This window comes from Stegodyphus dumicola, chromosome 3 (genome assembly GCF_044657685.1).
Source record: "Stegodyphus dumicola isolate Sdum_Otavi_A_Nest chromosome 3, ASM4465768v1".
NCBI classification, from domain to species: Eukaryota; Metazoa; Arthropoda; class Arachnida; order Araneae; family Eresidae; genus Stegodyphus; species Stegodyphus dumicola.
In genome coordinates this window covers 119,593,171-119,611,077 of record NC_140770.1, presented here as the reverse complement: position 1 = coordinate 119,611,077, position 17,907 = coordinate 119,593,171, and the positions used below count along the sequence as shown (strand labels likewise).

Sequence of the window (17,907 nt, the reverse complement as noted above, 5' to 3'; positions counted from 1 at the left end):
CTTTCTGTGTTTATTTTTTTATAACAAGTATAAAATTTTCTTAAGCATAAAAATAAGAACCAGAGCAATGTGTAAAAAGTTAGACTTCATATTTTACATAAAATTATTTTAATTTTAAGATGCCAAAACATGAATCTTTGCATTATTGACATTTTTGTAACTGGAAGTATATGTCTACAACCAACAGCTGTGAAAATAAAGGCTGGGTACAGACATTTTTTGATAGGGAATATGGTTATGGAATTTGGCTCAAAGTTCAAATTTTTAACTATAAAAGACTAAAAATCCACTAATCTAAAATTCACCAAAACGTGAAATTGGCGCAGCTTCCTCAAATGCAAAAACTTAAATTCACAATTAATAAGTTTGTAAAGCTACAAAATTGAATTAATCTGTAAGTACATGCAGTGAGATAAAAACTACTCCAGTCGAAAGAAATTTTGAATGAATGAGGAACACATTATCCAGTGCCTTTATTTACTTTTCAAGGTCATTTATAAGATGGCATATATAAAAAAAAATATTTCAAATTATCTGCTTTTCACAGGGCAGATTTATTGATAAGCAGATATTTTTAATCAATGCTCAGCATTATTGGTATCTAAGGTATTTTCCTGTTGACAATTTTCATAAACAAAACTGTTGCCAAGCAATGGGATTTAGAACGAATAACGGATAAGTCATAACACACTTTAAGATCTTCACCACAGTTTTATATAACCTCAGTTAATCCTCAATAAATCAGTTTATTCATTAATTTTTTTTAATTATCTAATTATGTAAAGTGTAATATGTTCCTTCCAAACTTCTGCTGGTACAACTGGTGCAAGTTTCAGCTCATATTTAAGTTTTTTTATATGCCGTATTTATTGCTTATATCTGTTGATTATCTAACTCAGTTAAAAGCGATTTATTCCTTCAAACTTCTGTCAGAATGACTGACACGAGTTTGGTGAGATTTAAGCTAACTTTCAAGTATGATGCAAAAGTACATAAGTAGCATATTTTCAACATAAAGTATGAAGAGCATAACCGTCTTAGCACATTTCAAAGTATAATATATATAGTAAAATAAATATTTATGCACATATATGCATAATTTTGGATAAGTGTTCTAAAAGAATACACATAAAATTTGCAGGGGAAAAAATGAAATGCATTAAAGCTGATATCAATAAATAATGAAAATAAATAAAAAATGAAATGTATTAAATTGATATAAATAATACTAATATACATATATATACATATTTGTAATTGCAAGTGATTGTGCACATGATGACATTTAACTTGGAATTCTTTGTGTACAATTATGCTTCATAAATTACATAGATCTGCTTATGTGTTCAAAAATTACAATATCAACACCTGCACAATTTTCCACCCTTTTCTTTTCATTCTTTGTAGAAATGAACTGCATTGTTTATTATTTAGAAAATTTTAAGGATAAATACACTATATTGCTTTCATAATATGATCTGACATGATTTCAATCATTCCAAAAATTTTTGTTAGTTGTTCAGCTGCTAATTCTCATGTAGCGACTTCAACACATTCATCTTTGTTCAGATTGAGCTCATACTCTTTAAAAGCTCATCGTCAATCTAAGCTAATAAGTATTTTATTCCCTAGTTGCAAATTACATAAATTTGAAACTTAATTACAGACTTAATAGTATTAAAGAGGAAAAACAGATTATTTACATAATAAAAATAATTCTGTACAGCAATTTTTAGACTATTTTTATTTTGCTGAATTAAAATTTAGTTTCAAAATTTTAATAATAAACTTGAATCTGCAAAACTCTAAATTCCATATGATATCTAGTCCTAAGCTTTTCATATTTATAATTGTTTATTGTACTTTTCCCATCTGAACATTTAAGTACCATGATAGATCATTTTAATTTTCACCCTATTACAAAAAATAATGTAAAATACAATGTATAAAAAATGTTTTAAATCATAATGCAAATTAAATAATCTCACTTATTTCCTAACTTGGCAGCATTCTCATTAGAACACTGGGCGAGTGTTAATGCTGTAGCAAGGTGGCCTAGAACATTGCATAGTCCTAAAATAGAAACAAATTCTCTAATTAAAAATTCTATTGTACAATAGCTTTTAAATTTTGCAACAAATGCTTGAAAATATATATGATATTTTTTAATCTTTGAGGAAAAAAGTTCATCAAAAGCTTACCAAAAGAGACCAAAATAAAACAAATTTTAGCACAAGTAAGAAATTGTTAAAAGAGTAACTTCAAAACAATATTTTTAGCTCTTAGATTCCAAATATTGCACACTGTTTCAATTTTGTTTCTTATTATGCTTCTGACTGTTCCCCACATCCTCTCTATATGCTCTGTATGTGCACTAGTTTTGGATTTCACAAAATTATATATTTCATGGTAAAATATTCAGGATTTCTCTCTCTCTCCCTTCTTTTTCTCCCAGCAATATTTGCATATTGTAGAGCTGTGTTCAATATGGTTTACAACATTTTTCAAAAGGTTTTTTTTTTTTTTTTTTTTTTTTTGGCTGGAAATTTCAACAAGAAAGCATTATCCCCATTTAGGTAAGAACCTTTCAACACTGTTTTTAATATGCACAAAGAAACTGTCATTGATTTTGACAATTTTGTTGGATCTTCCCATTTGGCCTTTAGCATACATTTGACCAGATGTTTTGAGTTAACTGCTTTCTGAAAACTACTTGAATCAGTGGTTATTTTTATAAAAGATATTTTATTATTTTTCACACTACTTGACTGACATCATTTCATCTGATCTATAATAAACAAAATATAATGCAATCGAAAGAAAAAAATTTTGATCCATCAAACCAGCTTTCATTTTGGATGCTTGTTATTTCTAGGGATTCTTTATTTGAATGAAGTCATGCAAGTTCATAATAATTTTTTTTTATCATTCTCACAAAGCACAACAGAAACTCTCTCTCTCTCTCTTTTTAATTTTTAAAAAGAAGAGAACAGCGATTTTTTCATAGCAAAATGAAAGACAACATGTTTATGGATGAAGCATAAAATTTAAAAAAAGATATATGTATAATGAAGAGCTGGGCATGACAGCTAACATATAAAAGACACAAAACACATGCAGAAGAAATTAATATAAACAACAAGCTATTAGCTTGCAGGCAATTTATCAAGGTGCCCCAAAGATCTTCAATTATCACATTTATCTATAATTATTAATATGTAATATTAATAGCTAACAAAATGCTGTTATATCATACAGTGTAAGAATTGATTATCATTTTAGAATAGAACTAGAAATAATATCATATTAATGAACTTGTACCAGATTTTTTCATATACCAAAAATAAATTTAACTGAGAGGTTTTTTTTTTTTTTTTTTTTTTTTTGTAAATTCCTATAAGACTACGAAATTTACTCTTATTCACTTTGGTTTATCTCAATAATTTTAACAATGTTTTTATGATTACTTACTTTGTTGAGAATACACAACAGAACAAAATGCCTGAAAAAGATTAAGAATTTATTTACTACTTTAAAAGGGACTTTTCATATTCTAACTTTAGAAAGGTTGTTAAATTTGTTGTAATTTACAATTTTAAAAGAAAGACCTGCATGTATAAAATAAGGATTTCAAAAGAGATTCACAAGAAGAACCTAAGTCTCTTAAGATTATTATAATGATATTACACAAAGTATAGCTTTAAACAAAGATGGAACAGCAGAATGAAATGTGAAAGTTTAAAATAACTCTAAGAATTCATTACCTCATTTGTTTCTTTAATTTGTACACTATATTTAGATATGCAGTCTCTTTCTTTCTGAAAGAACTCTTCACAGTCCTATAAATATGAAACAATTCACAATAGATAAAAATATTGCAATAAGAATTTCTGTTCAAGTATTCACTTATCACTGATTACCTGTCCAACATAATTTAAATAAAGATTCAATTATAAGTGCTAATTTGAAAAGATGTTAGACATCTATGCATTAAATAAATAAATTCTTTTGAAAACAATTTTTTCATTAATGCCATAATTAACACCCAAAACATTATTTACATTCCTTTGTTAATTTTATTTATAGATCATGCATACTCTGCAACAAGCAAAATGCAAAATTTTTGGTTATGTATTATTTAAAGAGCACTCATTTAAGAAATGTGTTTACAGGTTTAGCTCAAGATATTGCACAGTCTCACCATATGATGAAAACATATAATGTGTAGCTAGTTGACTGAAAAATAAGAGTTTTTATACCATTTTGATATATGTTAGATTGAATAAGTTAAGATCACTATACAGAAGTCACACAAATATGAATTAATCTATGAATTCGGTACCTTGAAAACAATCATTTTGTTAATCTAGGAACAAACAAAAATCATTCTGTTAATCTAGGAAATTGCTTTCAGCAGAAGAAATTTAATCAAATTTTCTTTATGAAATTTGTGATGGGATACTTAATTTGCATGCAAATTCTTTACACTTTCATGTACTAAGTTATAAAAGTAGACTAATTTTTAAAATAAAAAGTAGTGAAATTTAATTAAAAATTAGATTTAATGAATAAATGAAATAAAAAGTAGTGAAATTTAATTAAAAATTAGACTTAATGAAATAAAAAGTAATAAAAGTAAAGAAACAATTTTTGTAACTAAAACATTCCAATTATCATTTAAGCTGGATATAGTTGATTTGAAAATAATTTGATTACTAGGAATACCTATCATATCAATAATAATAATAATAAAGACCACAAAGAGTTAAAATAACAGGTTGGTCAAAAAGAAAGCAATCAAGGTAATTTTAAAAACTTACCTGGATTACATCTTATCTATGTTTTATTAATCTTAGTCCTCCTTTGCATTTATGCAATGATACTAGTGCTTGAATCATGACTGGAATGCTGCATGAAAATATTTTAACTACAAGCAGTTCTATCAATGATTCTATCTGAATATTCCCAATGAAGTCAAAATCGAGATCCTTTGAACTTAAATTTCTGAATTCCCCCTAAAAAAAACACTGTAGAGTGCTGAATCTCATTTGCAGAGGAATACAGACCCACTATGAGTTTTACTGCCACAAAAAATAATACATCTTCAGGGGAATTTTGGTTTTGGTGCATTGTTGTTCCAGTCTTTGCACAGGTAATGCCATAAATAACATACGTCTTCTTCCTCCTTTAAAACATACAATAAAATGACCTTGGCTTTCTAATCTGGAAGGAAGAATTCTCAGGGCCCAACCCCATCTAAGCAGAAAACCATCAACACTGTGTTTGTTCCTTTTGTAACATCCGTTGGAGACATAGGTAATGCCATAAATAACATACGTCTTCTTCCTCCTTTAAAACATACAATAAAATGACCTTGGCTTTCTAATCTGGAAGGAAGAATTCTCAGGGCCCAACCCCATCTAAGCAGAAAACCATCAACACTGTGTTTGTTCCTTTTGTAACATTCATTGGAGACATGAAAATCTTTAGAAAATTGATATTCTTCACAATGAAGTGAATTACTTTACCAGATAGCTATGAATCAAACTCATTTTTATAGTGTGAGACATTAATTCCATCAAGGACATAAAGTACAGATACACTTCAATTAAATGAATCCCCAAAGTATTCTGCTCATGGAAGTGCAAGTGTTGGGATCAGTGCATAAATGCAGAAAAGGACACAAAAGGGATTGAACCAGCTTTAATTTAGGCAAGTTTTTAAAATTCTGCCTTGTCCAGTTCCTTTCTTCTCAATGTATTGTATCAAAATTTTTAGAATGAGTACACTCAAGAATACACCCACCAAAATACTGGAAGCTGAGAACTGTTTATAAAATATCAAAACACAGATTTTGCACATATATGAATATGCAAAAAGGTTATGCTAAGGGTGAAAGTGAACAATCGAGCATGAGAGTGGCAAAACAGCCAAAATACAAGCATGCAAAAGGTTAAGATCATGCATCAATATTTTAATATTTTACCATATTTATTACATCCGGCTGATCATGGAACTGGTGCAAATGCTGAGTCAGGCTTCCATTTTATGTTTCTAGCTACGGTCAGGAATAACTCATTTTCAAAGATGACACATCAGCCTAGCAAAGTATAAAGAGAGAGCAGATTTAGCCATCGTACATAAAGGCCCATGTTTGTAGAACAAAATATATGGAAAACACCTTCATCTGACAACATCAGATCTATCCCTTTAAATCATTTTAAATTTTAATCAGCTTCCAAAATGTTGGAGGGTTAGGATTATTTCAATATACTGGGAAAACTCTTGAAGACTTTAGTGGCTAAAGTAAAACAACAATAAATTTCTTCATTAATATACCACCTACTTTTAATTACACACTAATAGATATATCAATATATCTATGTATATTTTTATAATGTCAAATTGCATACATTGATTGGCATGCTTCATAAAATAATAAAAGCATATATAAAATATAATTTTATATTAAAATATCAAAACTTTTTGACACAGATATATGAATGCCACGATATTATCAAACTTTACAGAACAGTATTTCCTTTCCATGCTGCAAAAGTCCCATTTAAAAAAAGAGCATAATTTCTTACTGAATAAAACTCTACTATCATATTTTCAAATATTCAAAAAGGATATTTTTACTACCACAAATGAGAAAATGAAAAAGACTTGAAATTTGGAAGATTTTTTTATATTTTTACGCAGCAATAAAAATAGTATCAGGTATGGGCAAAAATAAAATTTAAATGGTTTATATATATATATATATATACAATCCAAAAAAGTTTCTTTCTTGAAGTCCAATTAGTTGAATAGTTTGTCACAGCTAGAAGAGTGTCATAAATACACTTTATTGCAAAAAATAAATGCACCCTGAAAGAATGATCCACAACTACAGAACTCAGCAGTAGTATAGTGTAAGAGTAGGTAATAAAATGATCAAAAAGAGGGGTGGAAAAAAGTTTAGCTGTGAAAGCCAGCTCTGGCAAATATAGCTGATAGTCAGTTAGGAACGATGCCTATGAAGTTTCCAATGTCCTCCTGTGGTAGAATGTGCCACAAATGGAGCAACTGGTCAGCAAGTTGGGACGTATTTATACATGGCTGAATCTGCCTCCCCAACATGTCTCAAACATGTTCGATAGGCAACAGGTCTGGAGACCCATTTAAAAAAAAAGTCCCATTTAAAAAAAGAGCATAATTTCTTACTGAATAAAACTCTACTGTCATATTTTCAAATATTCAAAAAGGATATTTTTACTACCACAAATGAGAAAATGAAAAAGTTTCATTTTCTCCTGGCAGGCCAGTCGAGGGTATTAGCATGTCAAAGATACTTTTTGGAAAATCATGCTGTATGTGGCCAAACGCTGCTGGAAAACAGAACCAGATCGACCTGCTAGGACAGGCAATATGATCGGCTGCAAAAATTTTGTCAATGTACCTGTGAGCAGTCAGAGTATCTCGCAGCATGACTAAAGGTGAATGGCTGTTCCAGCTGATTGCTCCCCAGACTATCACAACCTGTATTTTGGCTGTGTGCCTTTCAGTAAGAAATGGTACACATGATTGCTTATCTCTCCGTTTCTAAATTCTTATGTGTCAGTCATCAGCATTGAGAGTAAAGCATGACTTGTTGCTGAAGATATATTTCTCCAATGGGACATGCCCAGTTTAAGTGAAAGCAGCATTATACAAGACAACACTGCTTGAGATAGAGCGTCAAAGGCAAGCATTTTAATTGATGTTGAGATCTGAGCCCAACATCACCTAGTCTTCTGCAAATCATATCCTTAGATATCCCGCGATCCCCGTAAGTCGGCAAATGGTGTTGAATCGATAATAGCATAACTGCTGGTGAAGATGTGGCAGCTCTAATAATTCTCAAACTAAGCAATCAAACTGTGCGATCATTTCCCCACATTGGTGGCCCATAAACCTCCTGAGCAACTATGGTGGTTGACTATGCCTTCGGTGAACCATTGGTTCCAACAACAGACAACGACTATACCTAAGATTCTGACTGATCTGCCTGTCTTACCAACTGGCCTCTTTTAGCCCTATCATGCAATTCCTCTCAAAGTCTGACAACTGTTCATAATGCCGTCAAGTATGTCTTAAAGGCATCTCTCATTAGAATATCATGTATCCAAGCTGTCAGTGCAGTTGTAAATACCTGTCATACCTGCCCTTTTTCATTCTACTAGCTGGGCACTTCAGATGCATGTTGTATTGCTTCACAATGCTCAATAGTAAGGCAGTTTTAATCATTTGCATCCTGCGTTTCATAGATGTAATTCAATTTTTTTGAGGGTGCATATATTTTGTTGAAAGGAGTGTATATCTGCTAATATTGGCTTTTAGCAATCTACGTGCTAAAATATATATAGAAAAATAATTTTCAGAATAATCCAAATACTAAAAACACAGTTAACACACATTTTGAACTCACCCGATGAGAACTTTTTCTCCCTTCGAATGATTCAGATATTCTTGAAAAAATACCTCTTTTTACTTTAGCACGAGGTGGAGGCTGAAAAGAAAAAACTACTACAGATAATGAATTACTGTTTATTAAGTAAATAGCAGCTAATAATGTTGAGCAATTTTTATACATACATTTGAATAAATAATGGTTTTTAACTGAGAGCTAATTTAAAAGTACAGCAATTTTTATACATAAGCATTTTAATAAATAATGTTTTCTAACTGAAAACTAATTTAAAAGTAATTTTTTCAATAACTCTGATATTTATGAAACATTTAGTGCAATTTCAAATACAGTAAAGCAAATCAATTTTATAATTTATTAATTTTAATAAACAACTTGAAATTACTTTCAGCTGGTTATGTTGTACACATTAACAGTGTTACATAACACATGCCAATGTTTTGCAGATTTATTCTTCAAAAGTATATAAGCAAATATCTAAAACTAGTGTTAAGTTTTATATACTTATACAAGTCAATAAACTTCAAAGTAAAAAAAAAAAAAAAAAAAAAAAAAAAAAAAAAAAAAAACTGAGATTTCTATATTTAAAAAGCAACAAAAATTTATTTGAATTTATTATCATTATATTTACTTTGTACTTTGTGGTGAATTTTATTATGTAGCAGGGGATAATTTTTTCTAAAGTAAATTACACTTTAGAAACAACAACAAAAACAATTCTAAATAGTTTAGAGTAGGGGTCTTCAACCCGTGGCCCCCTGAAGGCATTTTAGTGACCCCACATTTGAATTTGAAGAAAAACCGAATAATTTTAAGAATTTTTATTTCAAGAAAAATTGCCTTGTCAGCTTTTTGTCATAAAAAAACTTTTTTTCCTCTTATTCTTGATGTTTAAAACATTTTATTGAGATGCCTGATATTATTTGAGATAAAATTTTCTGAAAATGATGAATTTTTCAAAAAATTCACTCTATCTTATGTAATTTTAATAAAAAATTTTACTATGCATAAAATTTCAATTCCATAAAAAGGGTAGATTCTTATATCTAACAGGTTTTCAACAGATGTCAATCTTTCGTCAATACTACGTCAAAGGTGAGCTTGAGAGTGCTGCTACTATAGAGGGTATGCAGAATAAATTAACAGAATTCTATTTCTCCTAATGTTGCAATTAGTTGTCAACGGGAACGGTGATCGTAAGTGTCCTGTTTGATTTGGTGATAAGCAGATTTTTTACAGTTGATTTTAAGCTAGGTTACTCACGTTCATTCCACATTCTAAAATTCAGAAGCGTTTATGGTCTTTGAATGAGTACACAATGGCAAGCCGTGATAACAAAAAAAAAGAAGAGTTGAAGGAAAAGTGCAATTTTTTTCAAGAAAAGTGGTCAGATTTTTATTTTTTTCTTGTACATAAGGTTAAGGCAGTTTGCCTTATTAGCAACGACACTGTAGCTGTGATGAAGGTATATATCATTAAGAGACATTATGATACTAAGCACAGTAAGAAATATTCCACATTAGAAGGTTATTTTCGAAGTGATAAGGTGAGTGAATTAAAATCAAAACTAAATTTTCAGCAGTCTTTCTTCACCACAACGAATAAACAATCTGAAAATAGTGTTCATGTTAGTTACTTGATAGCAGAAAAAATTTCTAAGAGTGGGAAACCCTTTGCTGATGGAGAATTTGTAAAAGAATGTCTTCAGAGTGTAGCTGATGTGCTATTTCCATCACAAGGTCAAAGTCATATCGAATATTAGCTTGTCTAGTGTAACAGTAGCGAGATGCATAGAGGATCTCACAACAAGTACATTCAGTAAATTAAAATACAAATGCAAAAAATGCGAGTTTTATTCTGTAGCGATGGATGAATCAACAGATACTGCACAAGTAACGATTTTTATTTGTGACATTGACAGAGACCTCACAACTGTAGAGGAATTTAGCCAGTGTTGTTGCACTTAAAGGTACAACACAAGGAACAGATTTGTATTAGAGTCTGACACAAACTTAATAAATAAAAATAAATGTGAGTTAGACTTCAGTAATGTATCTGCTATAACCATGGATGGTGCTAAATCTATGACTGGAGAGAAAATAAGAGTAACAACATTACTCAAATCTAATGTGAAGGCATATGGAAATAACACTGTGATGACTTTCCAATGCATCATCCACCAAGAAAATTTGTGCAAGAAGTCCTTCTCAAACTTTGAACATGTGATGAATGTTGTTGTAAAAGTGGTCAATTTTATTTGGTCTAAAGGACTTCACAGGCAACTCCAACAGTTCTTGAGTGATTTGGAAGCTGAATATGGTGATGTTGTGAATTACGTGAAAGTACGCTGGTCGAGCTGACGAAAGATGCTTCAGCGCCTGTTTTCCTTGAAGAGTGAAGTTCAACAATTCATGGAATCTAACAAGAAATCTATTCGTGAGTTCAGTGTTGAGAAATGGTTGAAAGACTTTGCATTTCTTGTCGATATTACAGGTCATCTCAGTGATTTGAACTACCGCTTACCAGGAAAAGATCTGAAAATCCTATATTAATTGATTTTTATTCAAAGTACGTGATCGAAGACAAGTATTCAGGAATTCGTAAACATACACTCTTCATGTCTTCTATCTTTGGCAATACCTACATACTTGAACAGCGTTTTAGTAAAATGAAAATCCTGAAATCAAAAACAAGAACATGGCTGACAGACAGATAGTTGGAGGAAAATTTACAAATTGCAACAACACAGATTAAACCAGATATTGAAGCTTTAGTCAAGCAAAAACAATGTCAAATTTCACGTTAAAACTAAAGTAACTACCATCTCCCACCAGTAATGTATGTTTTTTTCTTTTTACTTCCTTCTACGAAGTAAAAAGTAAGTATTGTAATAGCGAAAAGATACAGGCAGCATATTTCAACGAAAATATCCATTTTGACTGCTATGGAATGAAATTTAACGATGTTTTTGCATGATATCTGTACGTAAGGACAAAATAAAAGACTCTTTTTCTCCAAAAAAATTATAAAACTGCTTTAAAATGAATTCTGAAGAGAATTTTTCGTGGCGTCTGTACGAATGTACGTATCTCGCATAACTCGGCTGTTACCCGGCTCAGTGATCTCAGTTTCTTTACTCTTATATGTTTGTAAATTGTACATTTTTTGCTTTAAAAATAATTGAATTATGTAGTTTTTATCTTCTGGTTAAGGTTTTTATGCCTTTAGTAAATCTGTATGCAGTATTTTTAGAGTTATCAACAATTTTAAAGTTGTTTAAGTGCCGCTAAGCCTTTTTTTTATGGCGGCCATTAATTGTTTACATTTGAAACAGCAGACTAGTGGATTTGTTGCCAATCTAGAGAAACTTAGCTTCGCAACAACAAAGATAACGCCTTCATTTATTATTGCCAATTAAATCATGCTTAATCCTTTCTGGAATTTTTTACAGGAAATAAGTGTTTAAGATTTACTTCGTAATTTTTAATATAGATATTTAGAGTTTTATGTACTTTTGCCTTTTCGCGAAGTGAGAACTGAATTAATTGAATGAGAAATACTCAATCATCTGTGAAAAACTGTTTCTTTTTTGTTTTGTTTGCTTAATTTCTTTTATACATCATTTTAGATTTATTATAGTATTTGAATAGAACATGTGGCAACGAGTAGATAATTCTATTCTTTAAATGATATAAATTTTGTGCATTATGAGTTATAATATGAACGAAATATAATACTGTTAAGTGAATCTATAGCGCCAGAGTGTCGCTATGGTAAACAAATACTAGAGTGAATTTTAAAGAATGCATTTATTCTATTGTGGTTTACACGCTGTCGGCGAAGTAGATTTAATTCAATCCAATAAGTTTAAATGAAATGCAAGAAAAAATACGTAAAATTTAATATTCCGTACAAGGAAGTCATGTGGTGTACACATGAGATTTTTTTTCAATGTAAATGCATTTTGTAACATCATTCTGTGCATCTTTTTTTCATACTTAAAAAAAAAAGTTGCAAAACATTTTAATTCAATTTCCATTTGACTTTTTGGAACCAATGTATATATATATATACAAATTTGTAACACTATCTCTTCGCTTAGAATAAGTTTTAGTCTTGCAAAACAAACCTCCCTTTTTTATATAAATTTTCTGACTATACTATTTTTTGACAGGCATGTGGCCTGCAGATCTTTGTGAATTTATTGATGGGGCGCTTGGGCATGAAAGGTTGAAGACCCCTAGTTAAGAGAATATTAATGGGATGTTATTGATTTTATGTTGAAGAAATGTTATAGGTCACATATTACAACAAGCCACTTGAGTGACATCTACATTAGATTGAATATCTTTGTGGAGGACATATTAAAGGAAACCGACATTAAAGTTACATGCAAAGAAAATGTAAAAACGTATTTTTCCATGGACTTAAATTATTCAATCGGATGAATTACCAACGTTTAATGGCTTTATGACCTCAACTTCTGGTATTTTCATAGGAAACAAAATATGAAGCTGCAATTTTATGCAGCATTGTAAATTCAATACACAATGCATTTTATCAGCACACTCTTTTCCTGTCATACTGATATCATAACAATATTGTCCGAACTCTAAATGCCAGTCTTTCCCAAAATACAAACTATTAATATAAAAATTTTGAAACAAATTATAAATATGAAATCTAACTATGAAATAAAAGCAATAATTTTCAAATAAGATTACAATTTTCAGGAAATGCAAAATAGGCTCAAGACTTGTTTTCATTACATTCATTATTAAAATAATACAAAGCTACATGAAATAATCTGCAAATTTACTTAAGCTCACATTAATTCTTCCAAAGATGTTTGTTAATTTAATATTTTATTTCAACAATTTAAAAGATTGGTAATATTAACCACCTTACTAATTCAGAAGTCGAACAACAAAAATCAGCGTTATATTTACAAAATTTTCACAGGACTAGTTTCGATGGTTTTACCGAACCACCATCCTCAGCTGCAAAACCGCTTAACGCTGATTTTTGTTGTTCGACTTCTGAATTAGTATTTATTTGGCGTGTTATTGTGTCTTAATTATTAATCACCTTATCAAAACACAGCTACAAAAGAATACCATAAATAAATAATTCTAATTTTTAGTTATACAATACTAGCGGGCAAGCCCACCAGCTGAGCGGGCTGAAGCCCACTTTTCATTGTTCAATGTTCATGAGATTCCATTGTAATTTCGCCGGTATTCGAAAGTTGGATCGAACTACCAGTGTTCAGCAATTTTGAGCGGTCTTGTCCGCTTTGTTCACCTATGCATGGAGAAGATATTGCATAAACGATACACATGCGTAAACGCAAGAAAACACCCATGGAGCCAGCCCGTTCGCCGGGATCGAAAGTTGGACCGAACTACCAGTGTTCATCGGTTTTTGTGCTGCCTGCGCCCGCTTTATTCACATATGCATCCAGAAGACACTGGATACACGATACACATGCGGAAAATCACGAAAACACCCATGCAGGCAGCCCGCTCTCTCGGATTCGAAACATGGACCGAACTACCAGTGTTCAGCGGATTTGAGCGGGCTGCGCCCGCTTTATTTACGTATTCGTCCATTAGATACTGCATACACAATACACATGCCTAAAATCACAAAACACCCATGCAGCCAGCCCTTTCGCGGGTATTCGAAAGTTACATCGAACTACCAGAGTTCAGCACTTTTGCTCGGGCTGCGCCCGCTTTATTCACGTAGGCTTCCAGAAGATTCTGCATACAGGATACACATGTGTAAAATCACGAAAACACCCATTATTCGCGTATACGTCCAGAAAATACTGCATACATGATAAATCACAAAAACACCCATGCAGCCAGCCCGATCGCCTTTATTCGAAAGCTGGACCGAACTACCAGTGTTTAGCAGTGTTATTTACGTATGCATCCACAATATACTGCATACACGTTACACATACGGAAGATTACGAAAGCACATATGGAGCCAGCCCGTTCGCCGAGATTCGAAAATTGGACTGAACTACCAGTGTTCAGCGATTTTACAGCTCAGGCTTTTTGCCAAGTGTAATCGCAAAAATTTTCGGGTATTATATTCAAACAGTAGATTCGTTATTAAAATTCCTTTTGATAAACTTTAACATAATCGCACACAAAGGTGCATCAATATATATATTAATGTATATTAATCAATCATAATTATTTATAATAAGAAAACTTTCCATATACCATATCCGAGCAACAGAAATTCAATTTAAAACCCTGAACGAAAAAAAATTTAATCAGAATTTAAATAGTGTAATTATTATTTTTTTGCAAATAAAATTTCTTAATAAAAATTTAATTTAATATTAGCTTTATGCGAACAGAGACATTATATTAATGCAAATATATAATATATAAAACAGTGAATGATTACGTAGCTCAGTAACACAAATGAGCACGCTGATTTAAGCTATTAGACATATTAATTTGTATTACTCAAAGTTGCTTTTCTTATTCAGATCCAAAAATCACGAATTATTCGAAAAATGCACAAAAAATACGTATCTCGGCAACCGACAGTCCGATCGGCTCGTACTTTACAATCTTATAATTGCCAAATTTTGAAAAGAGGTTCGGTCTTTGTTCCAGACAGATTGGCAAATTAGAAGATTAATTAGCCATAATGAATAAAAATCCTCCACTACTTTAATTTCATCCCTGGCGAATGGCCTTGACGATTCCAAAAGTCGCGCGGAAACCATCTCCCCCTCTCCGACACCCGTCGCTTTCGAATCGAAGGCCGTCAACCAAGAGTTAGGAAGGGGAGATAAGGTAGTAGCGCTTTTTTAATGAATCTTCTAATTAGGCTCCTAATTAGCAAAACAGTTTACAACGAACACTAACCTTTATTTGAGCATCCGGGAAGTGCAAAATTCAAAATTTAAACGAATTCGGTTAATTCTTTCAAGAGTTACATATTGTGCATTTTTCCGGCTGAATTTCTCTAATTAAGAAAAATGCACAAAAAACACGTATCTCAGCAACCGGCAGTCCGATCGGCTCATAATTTACAATCTTATAATTGCCAAATTTTGAAAAGAGGTTTGGTCTTTATTCGAGAGAGATTGGCAAATTAGAAGATTAATTAGCATAATGAATAAAAATTCTCCACTACGTTAATTTCGTCCCCCGCTAATGGCCTTGACGATTCCAACTGGAAAACGGATACAGCTGCAACCCCTCAAAACCCGTCGCCTTCGAATCTCAGCCTGTCCACAAAGATATCGGAAGAAAAGAAAAAGGAGTATTAGGGCGTTTTTTAATTACCCCGTTAATTCGGCTCCTAATTCGCAAATCAGTGCGGAATCAATTCCATCAGTCGTTTTATCCCCTGGCGGGTTTAAAATTCAAAATTTCAAAGAAATCGGCCGGTAAGTTCCAGATTTACCGATTTTTTGTGCATTTTTGGGCTCAATTTCTCTAATTAAGAAAAATTAATATCTTGGGAACAAATAATGCGATCGGCTCCAAATTTAGAAATTTACAACTCATAGATAGTCAAATGAAGGATGCTCTTTGTTCTAGAGAGATTGGCAAATTAGAATATTAATTAGCATAATGAATAAAAATTCTCCACTACGTTAATTTCGTCCCCCGCTAATGGCCTTGACGATTCCAGCTGGAAAACGGATACAGATGCAACCCCTCAAAACCCGTCGCCTTCGAATCCCAGCCTGTCCACAAAGATATTGGAAGGAAAGAAAAAGGGGTATTAGGGCGTCTTTAATTACCCTGTTAATTAGGCTCCTAATTCGCAAATCAGTGCAGAATCAATTCCATCCGTCGTTTCATCATCTCGCGGGTTTAAAATTCAAAATTTCAAAGAAATCGGCCGGTAAGTTCCGGAGATACCGATTTTTTGTGCATTTTTCGGGCTAATTACCATCTTTGCTAATTAAAGTCGCACGAAGATGCGAATGGCCAAAATGGCGAGCTACGGACGTCCTGAATCCAACGGTATGCTCCGCTAAGCTCTACACCCAGCCGTTTCGGAGAAGATGAGGTTACAAACAAACAAACAGACGCGCACAGATTTTAATAGTATAGAGATATGAACATCAAGATAGACTAATATGCAAACACACAATATTAACATTCAGTTGACATTAAACATTACATTTTCTAACGAAAAACATAAAAATGTAAACTAACTTCTTTTTCAGTCAAGAATTTTTCCAAGATCTCATCACGCCCAAATAAGCAGTGAGAAAGAAGAAGACGGAGGTATCTGAAAAAATTAACAAGTTAATCAAATATAATTAATAAAAACTCGCATACAGTGTTATACATACCTGTTATAAGATCATTCAAATATATGATCATCCCATTATAATGCTACATTTTTAAAGTCTTAGCTGAATATACAGAATATTCAATTTAAAAGGGCATTAAACATCTAAAAATACACAATTTTGCGCATGTTTCATTTCTTGTGGTTCTCCAATTTCTATATTGTTCCATTACCTGTAATAAGTTGATAAACACATTTGATGGAGAGGAGCTAACATTTTCAAAAGCAGAAAGTTTTTTTTTTTTTTGGCAAGGAGCAAATTTGGAAAAGTGTCATATTGTTTATTATATCTCTAAAAACTGTTTTGTAAAGCAGTTTGCATTTTTGGCCACAATTTCATTTTAGATCATGTCTTTTTCACAAATACGGAAAGTTTTCCTCTTAGTGAATATATCTGCAGCTGAAATCACTGAACATGGATTTTGGTTTATTAAACCACCTTTTGCCCTTTTTGAATATTGGTGTCCAAAGTGATGAATGACTGGGACCTTGCACTTTGAAATGACCTTGGATGCTGAGACTTATCAAGATATCTGGTTTATCGTTGGTTTGCATTGTTCATTGCCTAACTATGTAAGAATGAGCATCACTGTTATATATAAAAAATAGTGTAACATGTACTAGAGCACCATAAAGATATTGGAGCATTTTTTTTATACAGAATCATATCTAAGGGATATGGCCAATGTGACTTCCAAATCATATTATAGATTACTTATTGTGTAGATATTTAAACAAACTGCATATCTAAACAATACATACACTTTAGGACTGATAATTAATACCACTTTGACCATTCAGAGTATAGCTCTATAAGAGTACTAGGAACATGGTGAAATATGTAGACAATGCATTGAATTGGTATGTCTTATAAATGTACAGTCAAAAGTCGTTAATTCGGACACCCATAATCCGGACCTCAAAGCTAAAAACTTTCTGCACATGCGCATAGGCGTTTACGCGTGTGCGTAAGACCTTTACGACTGCGCATATGCGTGTACGCAAGCGCAGAATACGTTTTCGCATGCGCATTTTATGTGTAACGGACGGTATAAGCTAAAATTATCTAATTATCTATTTCAGTTAATATTGATGATTATGTTGTTCCT

The 17,907-nt window shown here is 31.8% G+C and overlaps 1 protein-coding gene across 5 annotated transcripts in view; it reads right to left on the bottom strand.

Annotated features, from left to right (window-relative positions):
• The window catches only part of LOC118189900 (sorting nexin-32-like), a 124,816-nt gene that overhangs the window by 55,527 nt on the left and 51,382 nt on the right, over positions 1 to 17,907 (bottom strand). For all 5 annotated transcript variants that reach the window (XR_004758335.2, XM_035360606.1, XM_035360607.2 and 2 more), the window contains 5 exons: positions 16,660 to 16,735; positions 8,453 to 8,533; positions 3,765 to 3,839; positions 3,472 to 3,502; positions 1,989 to 2,073 (listed from right to left, as the gene is read on the bottom strand). Coding sequence is in view for 4 of the 5 variants with exons in the window: in XM_035360606.1 (XP_035216497.1) it covers positions 1,989 to 2,073; positions 3,472 to 3,502; positions 3,765 to 3,839; positions 8,453 to 8,533; positions 16,660 to 16,735 (348 nt within the window). In the remaining variant the exon portion in view is untranslated. The remainder of the gene's footprint in view (positions 1 to 1,988; positions 2,074 to 3,471; positions 3,503 to 3,764; positions 3,840 to 8,452; positions 8,534 to 16,659; positions 16,736 to 17,907) is intronic.